Below are 19,196 nucleotides of genomic sequence, written 5' to 3'. Positions count from 1 at the left end.
TTATAAAATTCGTTGAATATAAGAAAAGTAAAAAGGTTCATTGGTTTTAAGCACTTAAAACACTCCGTCTATTCAGCTCACGGTGTGTTGTTAATATCCGTCTTGTGACGAAGTATTCATTATATTTAAATCACCTCTCAAACATCAATGAACATTCTCTAGGCTTAACCTTTAAAGCCGAATAACTTTCACCAGAACAATGCATAGTGTGTGCTCGACAGCTCTGCTTATAATAAGCTAAGTATATTAGGAACTATTACTGAGATTTAATCTAGAAACAAATAAACATTATTGTTTCATTATTTGGAACTTTAACACATATACCAATATTTGATCCATAACTTAGAACCGTTAAAACTTGTGACAGCGTTATTGGTGACCAGTGATGCGAGACAGGTATTTTACAATCTATCATCCGTTTTGTAATAGAGAGATTCCCATCAGGAATTAATCGAATTCGAGGACTCCATGAAAATGGTTGAATGATTGGGAATATAAACAATGAGGGGATGTATTGTTCTGTTTGTATCCCTCCTCTGTGTTATAGGGATTCAATTCTCTGACGGTAAGATTTTATAAGTAAACATAATGGAATAGTTAAAGGGTGGATCCGTCCTAATAGTCTTGTCTGTTTTCCTAAACAACATAAAATCAATACAATTCTATTTTCCATCGATGTTATAGAAATTTTAAAAAAATATTTTGAATTAAAATATTTTATTCAAGTCACATTGTTTTATTGTGGTGGTGCGCGATCAATACGTTCTATAATATACTTCAAGTCCGTACAAGTTGATGTTTACATCTGTATCTTCTCTCATCCATTTAAAGGGATAATCGGAAGTCGTATGCCTTCTTATATATGTTATTAAACTTGATCATCAAATGAAGTATTAAACTACGATATATTGTTTTAATAAATGTCAACTGAACCTGAAGTAAGTAGATACAGCTTATCCTGGAATGTTAGTGGTTAAGACTTGGTACGGGAAATCTCTAGGAATATATAGTCCATAGATATTTCAATTACGCTCCTAACCTGAAATCCTGGATCCACACCTGATAGACTGGTATATACACTGTAGTACAATTTAGGCTCCAAACTTGAAATCCTAAATGCGCCTCTGTTAGTCTATATCAGTGACGGATCCAGACACTGAAAAGGAGGGGTGCCAGCCCCGGCTCCTCAGAAAAAGGGGGTGCTAGGACATTATTTACCTTTTATTTCACTTTTACACATGAAAATGACAAATTTTCCAATAAAAAGAGGGGATATCGACCTTCTACATCCCCTCTCTGGATCCGCCACTGCATATACATGTAGTTCATAGTTGTGTTCTACCTGCTTGCAACAATTACCTTCCCATGTTACACGTGTTTTATTAATACTGCAATCATTGATTATCTGGCGGAAACAATTAAGACCCGGTCTATTCTCCGCCCTCTCCCATCACTGCAGGTAATGGTCTAGATCGATGTTTCATTACGGATTACAACATGCCATACAAATGTTTCTGAAATGTATAACAGAATTCACTGTGACAGAATTTGTAATATCTGACTGAGTACTGAAATATGTTGTAACACATATACTTCAGGGGTTGATGCATGGTTCAATTTATAATAATAATTTTTGCTAAGTTACACCTACATGTACATGGGTCCAGCAAAACAAAACAATTTCAGCAAAAAGAACGAACTACAATTGTACAGTAACCTACATCCAGATTGAATGGATAGTTTCGATCCTGACATATACGACCCCAATTAGTGCTTTATTTTAAGTTGCCTTGTATTCACTTTAAGTATTAAGATTAAGGAGTGTTTATTGAGATGGGGACGAACCTGTGGACTTGTTCGCCTTTGAAGCTAATCCCGTGTAGCGGATAATTTTGGCGTATTTAAGCGATCTTTAAAAACCGCTCAATTTTACTCTGGGTTTAAATACTAAGTTTATCGCTTAGCATCCATCAAAATTGTTAACAGCTTTTTACCTCAAAAATAGCCTAATTTTTACACTTGACAAAATAACCCGCATTACGGTATATCATGTGTTCTCTACAGCCATCCAATATTTGTGAGTTTGGAAGGATATCTATCATTAAGTAGCAGTCATTGTAAGACTCATGCAAATTACGTAATTATGTGATACACCCAAAAAAGGCTATACATTTTTATTTTGTAATTAAGTTTTTTTATTGGTCTACAGGATGAAATATATAATCATTCATTTCAATCTGTCTGCTCTTAGGAGATAATTCATATCGAGTATCCCAAAGTTTCTATTTTAGTGTCATTTACAGAGTTATCTCCCTTATTTTGAATTCTAATTTTTATTCCTTATGAACAGAGGTTATATGAAAAACCACATATTTATTTCTGTTTACTATAACGTTTTAAACAAAATATCAAAATTAAAAATTTGTAGGCTTTCCAGCCATTTAACGCATTTTGCATGATTCTTAGCTAGAGCATTATTTAAATTCCTTTTTTCAAATTAAAAAGGATAGACACTGTGAATATGACAGCATCGTCGTTAAAAACTAACGCTACATTTGTATGTTTGATTTTTATTTTAAGCCGTATTGACCGAGGCTTACAATCTGACAAGAATTTAATCCACGTTACAACGCACTCGCAGAAGATATGGCAGTTACAGAAATCGTTTTATGTTTGTTGTTTGTTTGTTTGTTGGGGTTTAACGTCCGAGCAGCAATATTTCAGCTATATTCAGACAATGAACATGAAATGGATGATAAAATGAACATGAAATGAAAAAAAAAGGATGGGTCACAAGGATAATAGGGTCGACAAATTTTGATTGCCACTGGAAAAAGGGGGATGGGTAAGGTCGGGCAATTTAGCCTCCTGTGGCGGAGCGCAAAGGTTCCTACTCCTATCGAATACCCCAGCAGGGTTCTTTAACGTGCGAGGACCGTAGCATCTTTCCCAACACGGTGCACCACTATGGTTTGCGGTCAGGTTTTCCGTATTATAGCCTGACAACCCCAGCATGTAACACGCCAGGGGTACCCCATTCCACCACCTGGGGCACACATCCCAGTTGCTCTGTGGGCAGAGCGCCTAACCCCCGGCTAGGTTTCTGAGCACTATTTAGTCGCCTTTTACGACAAGCTTAGCGCTGCTGCAGGCCTATTCTTTTAACACCCGGACCTGCACGGGGCCAGAAATCGTTTTAACAATTAATTAGCCTAAACATTTATTTATTCATGGTACCATGCACGTATATAGTAGAAAATAAATTTATTTTCCACAAGAAGGTGTTAAACAAAATCCCAGACGACAAACAAAACATAAGCGGAACAAAAGGAGGGCCTTAAGTTCAATTAGTTTGGTTGATTGTATAGAAAAAAGACTAAAAAATCACTTGATCCCCCCCTTTTTAGACCAGTTAGTGTCTCCATTTTCGAAGATTTTGAATCCACCACCGAATCATAGAGCATTCGATCTTTTTAATTACTATTGGTATGTCTCTTTGGCTTTTTAATTACTATTGGTATGCCTCTGGCTTTTTAATTACTATTGGTATGCCTCTTTGGCACCAGTTTCGATACTATGAAGTGAGTATCACTAGAGAATCACAAATGCAATAAGTAGGTAACAGATCTATAATTGCTGATAATTTTGACAATGTCCTAATGTATCAAAATGACCTCCACCGAGTCGTATAACTTTGAGATTTGATCACACCCATCGGGTAGGTCACAATTTGTAGATACTTATACAAATGACACATTTGTATATATACAAATGCTGACATACATTTTAAGTACTTAAATGAGATTTAATTGGGCTGTTGTTATCAATTTTCATTACAATATTTACATTGATAAATCAGCAATATCATTGGAATTGAAGAAATAAAGCAAATATTTAAAATGCGTTTTAATGTGGGTAATGTTTATCTCATGAATATGTTTAACACTTTATTTTAAATTCAAATTAAACAGATTGATTTAAACACTGGTTGAGAATCGGTAAAGATAGAATTTGCATATATATACATTTATACATAATATTATATATTTTATCTTTACTTGATACGTTTTATATGATGCCCTCGTTGGATTTTGTGGAAAAAAAAACAGACAACGGACAGAGAACTTAATTGTTTCTCTTCTTAGTATACTCACAATAACACCACCACGTGACATTGACTGTATTTTGTCTTTTATACATGTTTTAAAAAGAACCCCGGAACAAGTACAGCCATTGCAACATAGAGCTCGGAAACTAATGTTTAAGACGGCGTACAATATGTCTTGGCAGACATCCAATAAATGTTCAATTTACATTAGTAACTACACTTCTATTTTTTAAAATGTTTTATACTACACTGACAATCCACAATTGACGAAACTCATTGTACTACGTTAAATTTCCCCTTCCACTGCAAAAAATACAATCATGTGGTAACCCACACACTGAGGACTAATATTGAAAGATTTGGACAGAATTTAAAACTAGATACAAACTACATTATAATATGTAAATTTGATGTAATGGTTTAACATTTTAACAATGTTGATCACAAGTCTTGCCATTAACCCGTCATCTCAAGTCATTTGGATCAAATGTTTCTAATACTACAAAAGTCTAGAATAGCTCATCAAGTTTTAAAACACTTCAACAACTTGAACGTCATTTCTTAAGCTTGAAGAAACGAACTTTTGAAATAAATTACTCCTAAAAAACAGCAGCCAACAATATATGCGCTGTTATAAACGTGTGTACATTTAAAGAATTCAACCAAAGAGAAATAGCAGTTAAAACATTTGTGAATGAAAAAACATAAATAGTAAAGCTCTAATAAACTTCAACCACAAACCATGGACTGTATATATCTGAACATACTATCTCTCGCGAAACTGTCTTGCATGGCTGTTGTGCACAGGAAATTCTTATTAACTATCGCTCTTCAACCAAGGCAGATACCACTCCATTATCCTGAGGTGTACTGATCATAACTTAAGCACCGAGGCGTATTCGATCTAACCAAACGAGCAATTATGTTACCGTACCCATAATTGTTTACACGGCAACTTGTATACAACCGATATACTTGTGTATAATGATCAACCTTGTAAATAACCACCTAACCAAGGCTCGCATTTAGATACCATATAATGTCTTGAAACATTTTTACTTACAAGTGAGCTCGATACCATAAAAATCTAATTATAATTTTGTGTAACTAAGCTTATAATTATGAAAATAGTTGAATGAACTATTTTGGAGTGATATTAACTTGCTTGAGGTTCTTGATAAATTACATGCCCATGTGGAATCTTTCAAATCTGTATTAAGTTTTGATTTTTATACCCTATACACTATACTCTTCCACAGAATCTCATATTTGGACGATATTTTGGCTTTTAATTACGACGACTTCAATATTTATCCTAAAGATATTTATCCTGCAGAATTTTCTTTGAGAAAAAATATTAATAATAAAGAATGTCCGTTTCTTGGACAAACTTAATTCTAAATTTACGATAAAAGGGATGATTATTCATTCCAATAGTTATCTATCCGTTTTGAAGTGGTGACGTCCCCTTGTCACTATCATATGGTGTTTACATATCACAACTTGTCCGATTTGCTCATTTCAGATTTTAACAAAAGAAATCTATATAATCGAGAAATCACTACATCAAGGTTTTCGATGTCACAAGCTCGTAACATTTTTTTTTTCAACCGATACAAGGAACTCATTTTCAAACACAGATGTGTTTGTAAGCGATACGGGTGTCTTCCACCATATATTTTATGGCAGTAATCTCCATAAAGCACGGAAAGCTCAATACTCACCCAATAAATTAACTAAACCGTTTAATAGGCTAATTTGTAAGGGACTTATATTATTGTCAAACTGATTTTTTAATTGTGTTTATGTAGCTTTTTTTCGCAGTGGTAAGATTTAAAGGGGGAGGGTTGTGCTCACACCAAAGTACTTTAACCCCGCCGCATTTTTGCGCCTAACCAAAGTCAGGAATGTGTGTCCTCTGTTTGTATTGTTTGTTTTCACTTTCAGTTTATTTGTATGTTAATGGAGTATATGGAGGCAACTATTTATAATGTTGTTTTGGGGTCAGCTGCAGTCTGCCCTGTGGTGTGAGGATTTCCTCGTCATTCATTGAAGACCCGTGGGTGACATAGAACTGACATTTTTCATTTCGGTTGGGTTGTTGTCTCTTTGACATAATGGAGCATACAAGTCTTTGTTTGATTTTGTGGGAAAAAAACAACCAGGCAACGATTGGGGGACTTAATTATTTCTCTTCTTAGAATATTCACAATAACACAACCACGTGACATTGATTGTATTTTGTCTTTTATATAATATCCATTCTTGTTATACCGTGCACTCATGTCTCCTGAAATGTATTGGCCCAACTACAGGTAGCCACGCATTTATCGCAGTCAAACTACCATATTTGTGTACCATGGATCAAATTCAACTTGTCCTAAAACACCACCTAGGTACCCTGATGTATGTAGCTCATCCAAACTACTACTCATGTGCAATCAACTACACTATTCTGTATGTTTCTCAACCAAACTGTCTCAGAAGTACGCAGTAGTGAATCAACCTATCAATCATGTAACCTGACGTCTATTGGTCAATCGTTTGGACTTTACTAAAGCTTCTAATAACTATTTGACAGATCCTGATGCTTGAAATATATTTCCCGTATCTAAAATGACTTAAATGCTCGTTTAATGCTTCCTTAAAGGGGACATGAAGCATCACAGATCAGATATTAATCTTAATTAATAATTAAACTGTATTCAAATATTTCAACAAAAAAGATTTTATATAGTCGATTGTCAATGAATACCCATTCAAACAATATACTTCCGCGTTCGTACAATTAAAGTATACTGTTTCCTAATCGATCATGTACTTTGTAACTGTAATATACAGATCTATTATGTCTTGTTTGTTCTTGTTGCCATTCCCCGGTCTATTTTTAACTCGGTGAAATGTTTGTTGTGTCTGAGGCCATTTATTGGTATTAAAGGGTAAATTTTAACATTGTATGCTTCCAACAGAATCCTACAATGAACAAAATGTGTATTCATATACACAGAATTTAATGGATTATGTAACACAAATAAATAGAACCCTCTATTACTGCCTCCTCAAAATGCTTATTGTAATATATGTAATTATACTCTCAATCTTCGCGTTAAAGCATCAAAAGATGACCATGTACAAAAACCTAGCGTTAAAGCATCAAAAAATGACCATGTACAAAAACCTAGTGAGTCCTTGAAGGCCATTTGGGACAATGCTAGCCTTGTTTATAACCGACTTTTAATTTGATATAACATATTTATGATATTATCCAATTGTTATGCAAGCCAAAGTGGACAAAAATGAGCATTTTCTAATATTAAAAAAATGTTTTTTTAATATTACAAATTAATTTTTTAATATTAAAAATTCATTTTGTAATATTACAAATTCATTTTCTAATATTACCAATTCAATTTGTAATATTACAAAATGTGTGATATTTTATATTACTAAATCGGGAATTTGTAATATTAGAAAATGAATTTTTAATATTACAAAATGAATTTCTTATATTAAAAAAATCTTTTCTAATATTAAAAAAAATGATTTTGTAATTTTAAAAATTCATTTTCTAATATTATAAAATATTGATTTTTGTCCATACAATTGTTCTATTTTTTCTAACAATAGACTCCTCGGATACATTTTACCCTGGGATTTAAAAAAAAACAGTAAGAATAGCAAGCATGGAAACAATTAGTTCTGGAATACCTATGTCATATTGACCTTTCAAATTCTACATATAGTCCAATAAAAGAAATAATTATACCCCAGCAACGACAATTTCGACAAATTTTGTAGAAGCTATGGGGCTAAGACTTTTTCCAGCAGTTCATTTTGGCAAAAGACCTTGGATTTTTAGAGACCTGTAATACACAAGATCTGTGTCCGGTACGTGGGGGAAATGTGAGCGCGCTCACTGGGGTTGTTCTTTAATTTGTATAGCAGGTTAATGCATTACTACATCAGATTCAGATTTATAACATCAATTCAAACACACATTAGCAGGCTCCTATAGCGTGTCTGTAGAACTGCTTTCAAAACCCAGACAGTAATACAAGGACCCATTTAAAATCATTTTCTCTTAAAAATGTTCACGTATCAATCAATCAACTGCGATCAGACGCCCAAATGTGAATTAAGAACCATATAACCCGCAGTTAGTAAAGAATTCAGTAGAAACCTGTAACACAAACCAAATCAGTAAAACGCTTTCTAAAGATGTCTTTGACGGTAAATCTATGATCACTTAATTTGTTGATATTTTATTTTGTTCAGGGCAATGCAGTCTAGGCCAGTGGGGCGGAAACTGTCAGTACAATTGTTCCACAACATGTTTCTACGGTAACAACTGCACACAGAACGGTGGGCAGTGTGGCTGTAAGAATGATACCAGTCATTGCTTTGCCTGTATCAAGGAGAACTATGGTCTTACATGTGAGTTACTATGTAACAAGAACTGTTCCCTCAGTGACCAATGTATACAGTCTGGTTCCGGATGTGGCTGTGACAAACAGTTCGGTTACTGTAACAGCTGTCCAAAAACCCTTCATGGACAATATTGCGAACGATCATGTTCAGACAAATGTTTGAACTTTGAATGTTCACGAAAATCGGGAGATTGTACTCAAGGTTGTAAAAGAGGATTTCATGGGAGTGACTGCAGTACGCCTTGCCCCTCATCCTGTTCTTATGGTTGTGACCAAACGACAGCAGAATGTTTTCCCAAATTTTGTGTTAATTGTTTTGGGGGATTACCAAATTGTGACAGAGCAATACAGAAATGTACAGCTGGGTGTATAGATGGATTTTTTGGTGTCAGTTGCGAGAAAACGTGTGCTGAAATAACAAACATCAGCTTATGCACAAAATGTGCAACGCTGAATAATGTTGGAATAACGGTTTGTTCAGAATGTGTACCCGAATACTTTTACGATGGAGTGGAAGGACAGTGTTTCCCCTGTAGTTCTAGATGTCAGATGGATAGTACTACTGTCGCTAAATGTTTCCCGGATTCTGGAAACTGCAGGTTTGGGTGTAACTCTGGTTGGTACGGACCTCGATGTGACACGTTCAATTGCTCTGTTTCAGGATGTGCGTCGTGTGCATCCAATCAACCGTCTGTCTGTGCTACTTGTCAGACTGGATGGTACCTTTCTGGGGGAGCGTGTGTTAAATGTAGTGACAACTGTCAAACCTCAAATAGTTGTGATAAAACTACGGGAATATGCACTGGTGGATGTAAATCTGGTTGGTATGGTAACAAATGTATTGACAGTTGTACAAATAATTGCTTACAAGGTAAATGTGATATGAATGGGGTCTGTTCGAGTGGTTGCAATAATAAACGATACGGTCAGAAATGTGACTCATTGTGTTCTAACTGCATGACGTCATGTAATCGTGTTACCGGTGAGTGTGACACGGGGGGTTGTTTAACCGGATTCCATGGTACTCACTGCTCACAGGCTTGCAATTCTAACTGCTTTAATAACAAATGTAACCAAACTAGTGGCAAATGCTCCTCTGGCTGCAAAACCGGATTCTATGGTGAATTTTGTCAGACGTCTTGTAACTCGGACTGTGAGAGTAAATCGTGTGATGCGGTGACTGGAGAATGTTATGGTAATTGTGTTTCGGGAAAATACGGGGAAAACTGTGATTTGGACTGTTCGGCTCATTGCAGACCTCGAATTTGTGTGAAAATAGGAGGAGCTTGTACTTCTCAGTGTGCAACCGGATATTACGGAAGTCAGTGTAGCATGCCTTGTTCAACTGGATGTTTAAATAATAAATGCCAGAAAGCAGACGGAGTTTGTACTGACGGTTGTTCGGCTGGAATGTACGGGGCGAGATGTGATCTTTCTTGCAACAGTAATTGCAATGGAACAAAATGTGATCGTATCAGTGGTTCCTGCTCCGACGGATGTAAAGTTGGTTACTATGGTGATAGCTGTAAAAACATATGCTCAAGGTGTGATAATTTAGGCTGCAGTAGAAATACTGGAGCATGCATAGGTAAGTGCATTAGTGGCTATTACGGTAGTAAATGTGAACAGGCTTGTAGCATGGGTTGCTTGACTAGTCATTGTGATAAAATTAGCGGGAAATGCAGCAGTTGCAAAGAGGGATATCAGGGGGACAACTGTGCAACGCGTTGTAGTGACAGTTGTAAGGATAATGCCTGTAATTCAACAACAGGACTATGTTCTAAAGGCTGTGTGGCTGGTAAATATGGAACCACATGCAATGAACTATGTTCAGGCTGCACTGTCTGTAACCAAATTACTGGTAAATGCGAGGGGTGCCCGGTGGGGAAATATGGACCAAATTGTGATTTAAACTGTAGTCCTAATTGTGGATTGGCTTCTTCGGGTCTAAGTTTTTGTAATGGACAAGATGGATCTTGTTTAAACGGGTGTAAAGATGGTTGGTATGGAACTACATGCAACATGCCGTGTAATAACGATATACACTGTATAGGGACAGTCTGTGACCGTCAGTTGGGATACTGTACCGGGAACTGTGTAACTGGCTGGTACGGTGAGTCATGCAATCTCAAATGTAGTGACAATTGTAATGGTCGATTGTGTCACCGACAGACTGGGTATTGTACACAAAACTGCACTTTAGGATTTTATGGCCCACAATGCACCACCCCCTGTACCAGCACATGCACTGATTGTGATAAAAATACTGGCGCGTGCAGTACGTGTAAAGATGGGTACTACGGACATTCATGTACCAAACAGTGCAGTAGCCATTGTTTTTATTCTTCAAGAGAATGTAATCGAGACACTGGGGTATGTGTTGGTGGATGTTCTGACGGTTGGTATGGCCAAACCTGTAACAACCAGTGTCCGACCTCATGTAATGGCAGGAAATGTGACATAAATACAGGAAAATGCAAAAATGGGTGTTTAGGTGACACTTATGGGGAATTCTGTCAAAGTCTATGCACAAACTGTGCTGGTACGTTCAGTGGCAACTGTGACGTTATGACTGGAATATGCAAGTTTGGATGCGATGATGGATTTTATGGTACCTCGTGTTCACAAGCTTGTTATCACGGATGTAAAGATAAAAAGTGTGTAAAAAGTTTATATAACTGTACTGATGGATGTAAAACTGGTTTATACGGATCTTCATGTCGCGATTCGTGTAGTACTAACTGTTTGAACAACGTCTGTGATAGAAATACAGGCAGGTGTACACAAGGGTGTCGCCCAGGTCAGTTCGGAGAAAAGTGTAAGTACGCCTGTCCTGTGTCGTGTGATGTCTGTGACCAAATGACCGGAAGTTGTGGTGACAATTGTGTCGGAAGTGATTGTGAAGGTTTGAAATAACACCAATTAACACTGGTATACTTCCTGCACAATCACCCCATGTATCTTTGTATTTACTCTGCTTCCATGTAATAGAGTAGATATTAACCTCAGAATGTAACTGATTCATCAGAAACAAACTTGATACTTTTAATTAAGTGTTTTGCCTCTGGTTAAGACATGGGTTGATAGATGGTTTAATTCAGGGAGTGTATAACAAAGTCCCTGTTTAATTTGAGAGGATAAATCAGTTATATTCGATTTAGTGAACAATTTTTAAAAATTAATCCTACTTACTATTTCTCTTGCTGTTTTGTAATGATATTGGAGCTCTGGCTATTGGTATATAAATCGTATCGGAGCTCTTGCTGTTGGTGTATAATGGTATCGGATCTTTGGCTTTTGGTGTAATGATATCGGAGCTCTGTGTTATTTTTACATATAAGTCTTGTGTCATCTTCTATATAGTCAATTTTGTGTAAGTTATTGTTTTAATTGTACGTCTAGGAGTGTTTTAATCTAAATGTTGATTGAACCTACATGTATACATTGTTATTTATAGTTATAGCTATTGGTGATATATATGCATCATTTATTGATCACACTCCTTCTCTCTCTGCATTAGGTTATAAAACAGAGTAGTCATATAATGGAGCAACCACTTGATTTTAAGGAATGATTCTTCTCCCTGAATTTCAAAATTTTAAGTTCTGGCCTTGGTTTCATAAAAAATCTCAAATCCTGAATTTTTCCTCAAATCTTCAATTTCAAGTGATCTGATTGGTAAAAATTTGAGTTGAGGAAGGCTTTGAGGAAAATCTCAATTTTAGATTTTTTATGAAACCCTGGCCTGACCCAACTTCTCATTTTTTTGCCGAACAGTCATTGATCAGTAATCCAAGGAAAAATATCTAACTGCATCCTTGTTTTATATTTCGCTCTGTTGTAATCATCCTTCATTGGGTTGCTATGTAGACCTTTTATTTGAAATTTCTCCAAAGGCTCCAAAACGTAAGAGTAAAAGTTTTCTTTTTAGATTCGACACCAAGCTGATTTATATTTTCTGTTGTAGAATCCCAAGAAATCTTCTTTATTTCGACATACACAGGCAATTACTTTTCATGTGAAATTCATGTTAATCGAGGTTCACATGAAATTAACTTTACTTCACATGGTTTTCATGTGAAATTCACTTAACATGAATTTCATGTGAACATTTCATGTGTAGCTCGATTCACCGTAATTTTACGAGAACTCTGTCACAAAGTTTATTTGCTCAATTCAGCCGAAATCGTGTGAAATAATTTTGTCTGTGTACTCTTCTCCACACTACAAATGTACATTGCATGTCTTGGGACACCCATCAATATACCCGTAGTTAGTCTTTATATCCCTGCACTTACGGTTGTGATCTATTATATAATGTGGCATTGTTTACTCATCAATGTACTTTTTGCTACCAGGAGTAATGATTTTTTTTGGTACATAAAATTTCGCTACGTTTTTCTTACCAAAACAATTAGATTTTGTAAATATATGTTTGATCTAAATGTGTAATGCAGCTTGTATATGCATTGTTATTTTTCTCTCATTCCAAATTTATTTATTATTTGATTTTACTAGAATATAGACTATAAAAAATTTTCCGATTTTTTTAAAGAAGAAAAGTATAGTTTAAGAACTTCATATATGGTACGTTACTGTTCACATAGGTACAACGACAGAGGATGGAGATGGAGTAGATATGGCGGTTATAATTGGAGCAGTCATTGCCGGAGCAGTGGTTCTACTCATCATTATCATCGTCGTCGGCTGCCATTGTCTCAGGATGAAGTGAGTGTGGCTAAAATACCCCCCCCCCCAACTGAGTGACATGTATTTACTATGATTAACTTTGTTGTGGTTTTCAGTATAATTATAAATCTGTCCTCACGGATATGCCACTTATCGTCGGCCATGTATATAAACTATATGGCTTTTTATCGAATAAACGATGACGATTTTATTATCTTGTGAGTCTGTCATGTATTTTCTTTTCCAGAGCACGACGAATGAATGAAAGTACTGATATTTTGACTCCACAATCTTCTGGCTCCATAGAAGGTAATTATATACATTTAGGATACTCACTGAACACTGCTGATACAGAAACAGCGAGTCTGGCTTGACTACGTACATCACCATCTGAAAGGATTAAAATATATACTGTTTTTTTTTTTTGTCAAACAAATGGCCTGAATATTCACTCATTCAGCGCAAATGGGTGCACTGTGCAGTTTCTAAGATTTCGACATCCATCATTGCTTACAACTATGTAGAACCTGCTGTATACATTATTGACATTAAACATGTTTTTTTTTATATTGAACTGTTGGATATTCTTCCCTTTCTCCTTTTAACAGGTTGTCAGTATTGTTCTTTATCAGTGGCCGTTCATGTCAAAATAGGGATATTTCTATCGGCTTACATATTTCTATCGGCTTACTTTCAACAAGTACCGGCTTACTTTTCAAAAGTATCGGCATACTTATCAAAAGTATCGGCATACTTTTCAAAAGTAAGCCGATACAAAAACTTTATGCATAGTGAAAAAAGTAACGGCATACTTTTCAAAAGTATCGGCTTACTTTTCAAAAGTATGCCGATACTTTTGACAGAGTTTACAGAGATGTGTAGCCAATCAAATCGATCGTATCAAAGGTGTGAACCCATAATTAAACGCGCGCTTTCTTCTATGCGAGAGTTAAGATTAAACAAACCTCATGGCGGACGTTGGACCTAGATCGGAAAGGGAAAGATTTCTTCATCAAGTATTCTGTCATTAAAACTGCATACACATATTAAGCAAACTTTAAAATTACAAGCAGTCCATTACCTATGGACTTTTAATTTTTCGTTCCACAAACCCCCTGGTTATATACTTTGGTTTTATTTTTTTTCTTTCCACTTGGTTTACTGCACCTGGTCTTGCTTTTCCTCGTACGTTAAACATTTATTTTTCTTTAAATTTTTTATGATTTTTGTATATTTTGTATTATCTCTTAGTTCGTTATAGTTTCATTAGTATACATATTTTTTTCTTTCTTTATTTTGTTAGGTTATCAATTTCAATCTTCTAAATTATATAATATATTTAAACTATAAATTACAATATTAAAGCGGGATAAAGGGTCGACCATACAGAGTCACTGAGGTATATACAGGTCTTTAAACTCCTATCGTCGTCATCTCTGCTACTTGAATTTGAACGAAAGCCTCACATAGATCATTTGTGTTGGTTTTCAGAGAAAGAAGAAATTTGCGGTGACTGTGGTAAGACTTTTGGATAAGGATATAAACAGGATAATAGATTAAATAAAGGAGACAACATTTTATACCATTATGGTTAATTGAATTAATGCAATACATCATACATGTAGGCACCAATTATTATAGCCCTTATTGCTACTAATAAAATGAGTTCATTATTACATGTCAGCCTTACTTGACTGATTCATAATTATACAATTAATTGTTTATTGTTTGCTATTGCTTCTTTAATTTGATCTTTTTAATTATTTATAGCTGAATTTTTAACTGTCACATGTCCAAAGTGGGCAAGCGATTTTATGTACATTATATAGAGAGATTGTTTATTTAATAAAAGGAAACGCTACTAATTTTAAAGTCTTCACTAAGCATCATTAATGACCTCCTGATGGGACAGACATAGTTTATAGGCAGATCCCTGGGGTTCAAGCTATCGGGTGGTTTAGGTGAGACAATGCTCAGATGTAACGGAACATTGGATTGGTTAATATCTAAAACAAAATGTAAGCCGTTACTTCTGAAAAGTAAGCCGATACTTTTTTCACTATGCATAAAGTTTTTGTATCGGCTTACTTTTGAAAAGTATGCCGATACTTTTAATAAGTATGCCGATACTTTTAACAAGTAAGCCGACACTTTTGAAAAGTAAGCCGGTACTTGTTAAAAGTAAGCCGATAGAAATATCCCTATTTTGACACGAACGGCCACTGATAGTTCTTTTCTTTATTTACTTTGGCCAGTCAGACGCGAATTATGCAGATTTATTATAATGATGTTCAAACGTTCACCGGGGCAATATTATTGTAGGAATCGACAATGCACATTACCAAAATTTTGAAGAAATACAGAAAGATGGTTGGGTCATGCGAAATGCACTAGTTGAAGTTAAACAAAATGGAATCCTAAAAACGAGGGAGCAGGCTGAGGCACCATTATCAATGTACGAGATACACCACCAGATAGTGGAGTCGTCGGAATCGGAGTCGTCATATGACGACGATATACCACCGCCACCATCAGTACATTTCTGTAACTTTGACGGGAAGAATGGAGTCCAGGTGGAAATGTTACCGCAGTATGTCGATTATATGATGAAAAGGAAGAAATCTTTTGAGGACGAATTTGATGTAAGTGTGTGAACTGATACCGGAAGTGTAGAATTAGTCATATGAGTACCCGCAATACACAAGTCTTTAAAATATATATTTGCTTGTCTTGAATGTACTTTTGTAGTGAGAGAAGTTTCTAGGATTCTTTTTGAGTAGTAGAGTTTGTTTTCTTCTTCGATCTATATTTGATTTACTTCGTAATGCAAATTTGATAAAATTTGAAAATAAATGAATCATCCTTCTATGATATAATTCGTCTTCCGAATTTAACTTCATACGAATCGAATAATTATTGAAATCAGTAGATTAAGTTAAAAAAAACTTGGAGTGGATCTATAAAGAAAGGATGATAAAAACCGACTAATTATTGAAATCAGTAGATTAAGTTAAAAAAAACTTGGAGTGGATCTATAAAGAAAGGATGATAAAAACCGACGTTAAACATTACCTGAACCTAATGCATTTCTAACATTATGAAATCATTTTGTTTGTATCCTTAGAAATAATTAATATGAAACGTGTAATGAGTTCTACTAAATAATAAATAATAAAATATTCTTTTAAGGACTTACAAGAAGGACTTATACATCCATACGAAGTAGCAATAAAACCTGGGAATAAAAGCAAGAACAGATACAAAAATATATATGCATGTAAGTTATAGGTATATGGCAACTTGATTCTAAAATTGAAATGGTTTCCACTAGAAGCTAACTGAGTTACGAAACACAAAAATATCCAAACCGTATCTGTTTCCAGCTGCTATTGTATACATGTACTGGTATGTAATTAACTAACTTTTTTTTTACGTTTTTAACGTCCTTGACTACTCTTACAAGTCTCGCACGGATGGCCCAATTATAAGGGTTTTATTATAAACTTATTTTGAAATTTATTTATAATATGTATACTGGTAAGTAGAAGAGAAGTCAGAAAATGAAGACATAATTAAACAAACTTTTATACAACCGGAAACCTAGAAAATGTCATGAGCGTTTAAAAAAAAATGTTACTACATTTATGGTTATTAAATGTATACAAAGTATAGAAATGATAAATTTCAAGATTTAAGAAATTGAAATAAAACTTTAAAATAATAAGATGGACAATTTGTGTGTTGATGTATGTGGTAGTTTACTTTAAGAGGTAGACCTAGGGTAAGGGACATACCTCTTGAAATCAGCGATATGTTTGTATTATATTCAATTCCACTGAATTCAATCAAGCCTTCATTTGAAACAGAATGAAATCAGTCAAAGTTACTTTGATGCTTATATAAGATTGATATAAAGAGCCTGAATAAAAACGTTTTAATGATTTGTAAGAGTTGTGTCAATGATAGTTTGTGTGTTGTAGATGACCATTCCAGGGTGGTACTACAGATAGATCCATCAGAAACAGAGACATCACAGCCTCTTGTTCATACCTCAGATTATATCAATGCTTCATTTATTGATGTAAGTTATACAGTTGTACAATAGTTGAGAAAAATTATTTAGATTCTACTTTAATGTTTTATAACTTTGTCCTTCATTATTTCAGTTGGAATATTAGGTACCTTTCTGGGTAATAATCTAGTAGTGGGTGAAACATCATTTTCTCAATTTTGGTCTTTTTTGCCTCAAATATATTTAGTACATCTAATTAACAAACGAAAAGCTGTTTAAATTTTTCCTGATGCATCTGTGATGTAGACATTTTTTACTGGTTATATAGTGAAAAAGAGTGAAAAAAAATTCCCGTCATTTTTCCATAGTGCATTTCATCTAAATTTGACCTACTAATATCTTAAAAGAGCAAACTTTACAAAAACTTTGATGATAATTTCTGGAGTTTATCAGTAATTAATACTTAGATAATGCAATAAAATCTCTGCGTTTTTTTTCTTCATGTGCCACACCTTGTACAGGCGCATAGCTGAGGTCAAATTGAAGTGTAGGCAAAATTACGGCAGGGGGTTTGGAGGTCCAGGGTGGAGCCCTGGTACGGGGGACCAGGGGGGCAAAGCCCCCCCAAAGCTCCGTGGAGATAGCGTTTTAGAGTATCATTTATGCCTCTCCTGGATGTATTTTATCTCAAAAAAAAAAAATTAAGTGCAGGCAAAAGCTTTTTTGCCTAATGGCAGCTACGCGCCTGTTATATACATTTTGCCTGTTTCTAAGACAGAAGAGTATTTAAAACATGTTCTCTCTATCATATTCTCTTACTATGAATTTCAAGGAAGGATACAAATGTAGTTCTAGATAAAATTGAAATGAAATAAACGAAGACAACTGTTCTTTGTATCACTGACCTTCAGTTCAAACATTTGATATGACACATGTACAATACACCTGTTAAAATGTTTGCTATGGATATTTAAATGGCCTTTTTTTTCAGGGATATAATGACCCAAGATCTTATATAGCTTGTCAAGGTACGTATTCATGTTTACAAGAGTTACTTCCCTTCATATCCATATATATATGTTGTGTACAGGTTGTATAAATTGTATTTTTATTTTGTGCAAATTATGTTTTGTCCAGTATACACTTAAATAAATTATAATTTGTACCAAAAAAGGCAAAAAAACTTTTAACTTTTACAGAATCTTCCATATCTATTATATGAACTAGAGTCAACTGTAGCTCTCCTAGCCGATTTGTTTCTATATTCATGTGAGACTGAATCTATTCAAAATCTTCTAAAGAATAAAAATTGAAAAGATATATTGATGATGTATTGTCCATCAACAATCCTTCTTTTGGTAAACGGTTACCGTCAATATATCCACCAGAGCTCGAGACAAAGGAGACTACAGTTACAGCTTGTTCTGCACCTTTTTTTAGACATGCATTCCGAATATGACAACAGTGGTCCTCTCAGCACTAAGATTTATGATAAAAGAGATGACTTTAATTTTAATATCATAAATTATCTTTACCTGTGCAACAATATGCTTTCATCTCCTGCATATGGTGTTTATATTTCACAATTGATTCACTACGCTAGAGCAAATACATGTACTAACTTTCCAGATTTCCTTTAACAACATAAATTTCTGCGTAACAGACTCCTGAATCAGGGGTATGAGGAAATGCATCTTAAAAGGTCTCTTACCAAATTATTTTTAGATATCAGTCCTTGGTTGAAAAATACTCTGTTTCTTCTTAAACAATGAGTGATCATTGTTGTTTTTTTTTGTAAATTGTTCTTTGTGATGATGGAATCGCTGATTTACCAATCATGACAATAGCATGCAAATGCTTTTTAATCACGACTGGTATATTCACGCCGCAATGGAAGAGGGATGTTTAGTGCACTGTAAAACCTAGATTTAACCTATCATTTCGTTTGAAATGCCTGTAC

General features: G+C 34.8%; 1 protein-coding gene across 9 annotated transcripts in view; it reads left to right on the top strand.

The window, feature by feature from the left end:
• Positions 1-97: 97 nt before the first annotated feature.
• LOC148596628 (receptor-type tyrosine-protein phosphatase kappa-like) overlaps positions 98-19,196 on the top strand; it is a 41,644-nt gene continuing 22,545 nt past the window's right edge. For 4 of the 9 annotated variants that reach the window (XM_088564143.1, XM_088564139.1, XM_088564141.1 and 1 more), the window contains exons 1-8: positions 98-565; positions 8,384-11,440; positions 13,143-13,263; positions 13,472-13,533; positions 15,547-15,866; positions 16,414-16,501; positions 17,205-17,305; positions 18,228-18,264. In XM_088564143.1, coding sequence (XP_088420269.1) covers positions 502-565; positions 8,384-11,440; positions 13,143-13,263; positions 13,472-13,533; positions 15,547-15,866; positions 16,414-16,501; positions 17,205-17,305; positions 18,228-18,264 — 3,850 coding nt within the window. In that variant the 5' untranslated portion in view covers positions 98-501. The remainder of the gene's footprint in view (positions 566-8,383; positions 11,441-13,142; positions 13,264-13,471; positions 13,534-15,546; positions 15,867-16,413; positions 16,502-17,204; positions 17,306-18,227; positions 18,265-19,196) is intronic. The other 5 variants (XM_088564142.1, XM_088564140.1, XM_088564145.1 and 2 more) reach the window with 4 other exon arrangements.

The sequence above is a fragment of the Perna viridis genome, chromosome 15 (genome assembly GCF_037379345.1).
Source record: "Perna viridis isolate PV_CMFRI_1.1 ecotype Kerala chromosome 15, ASM3737934v1, whole genome shotgun sequence".
NCBI lineage: Eukaryota > Metazoa > Mollusca > Bivalvia > Mytilida > Mytilidae > Perna > Perna viridis.
The sequence above is the reverse complement of the archived record's forward strand: the minus strand, read 5'-3'. Positions and strand labels throughout refer to the sequence as shown.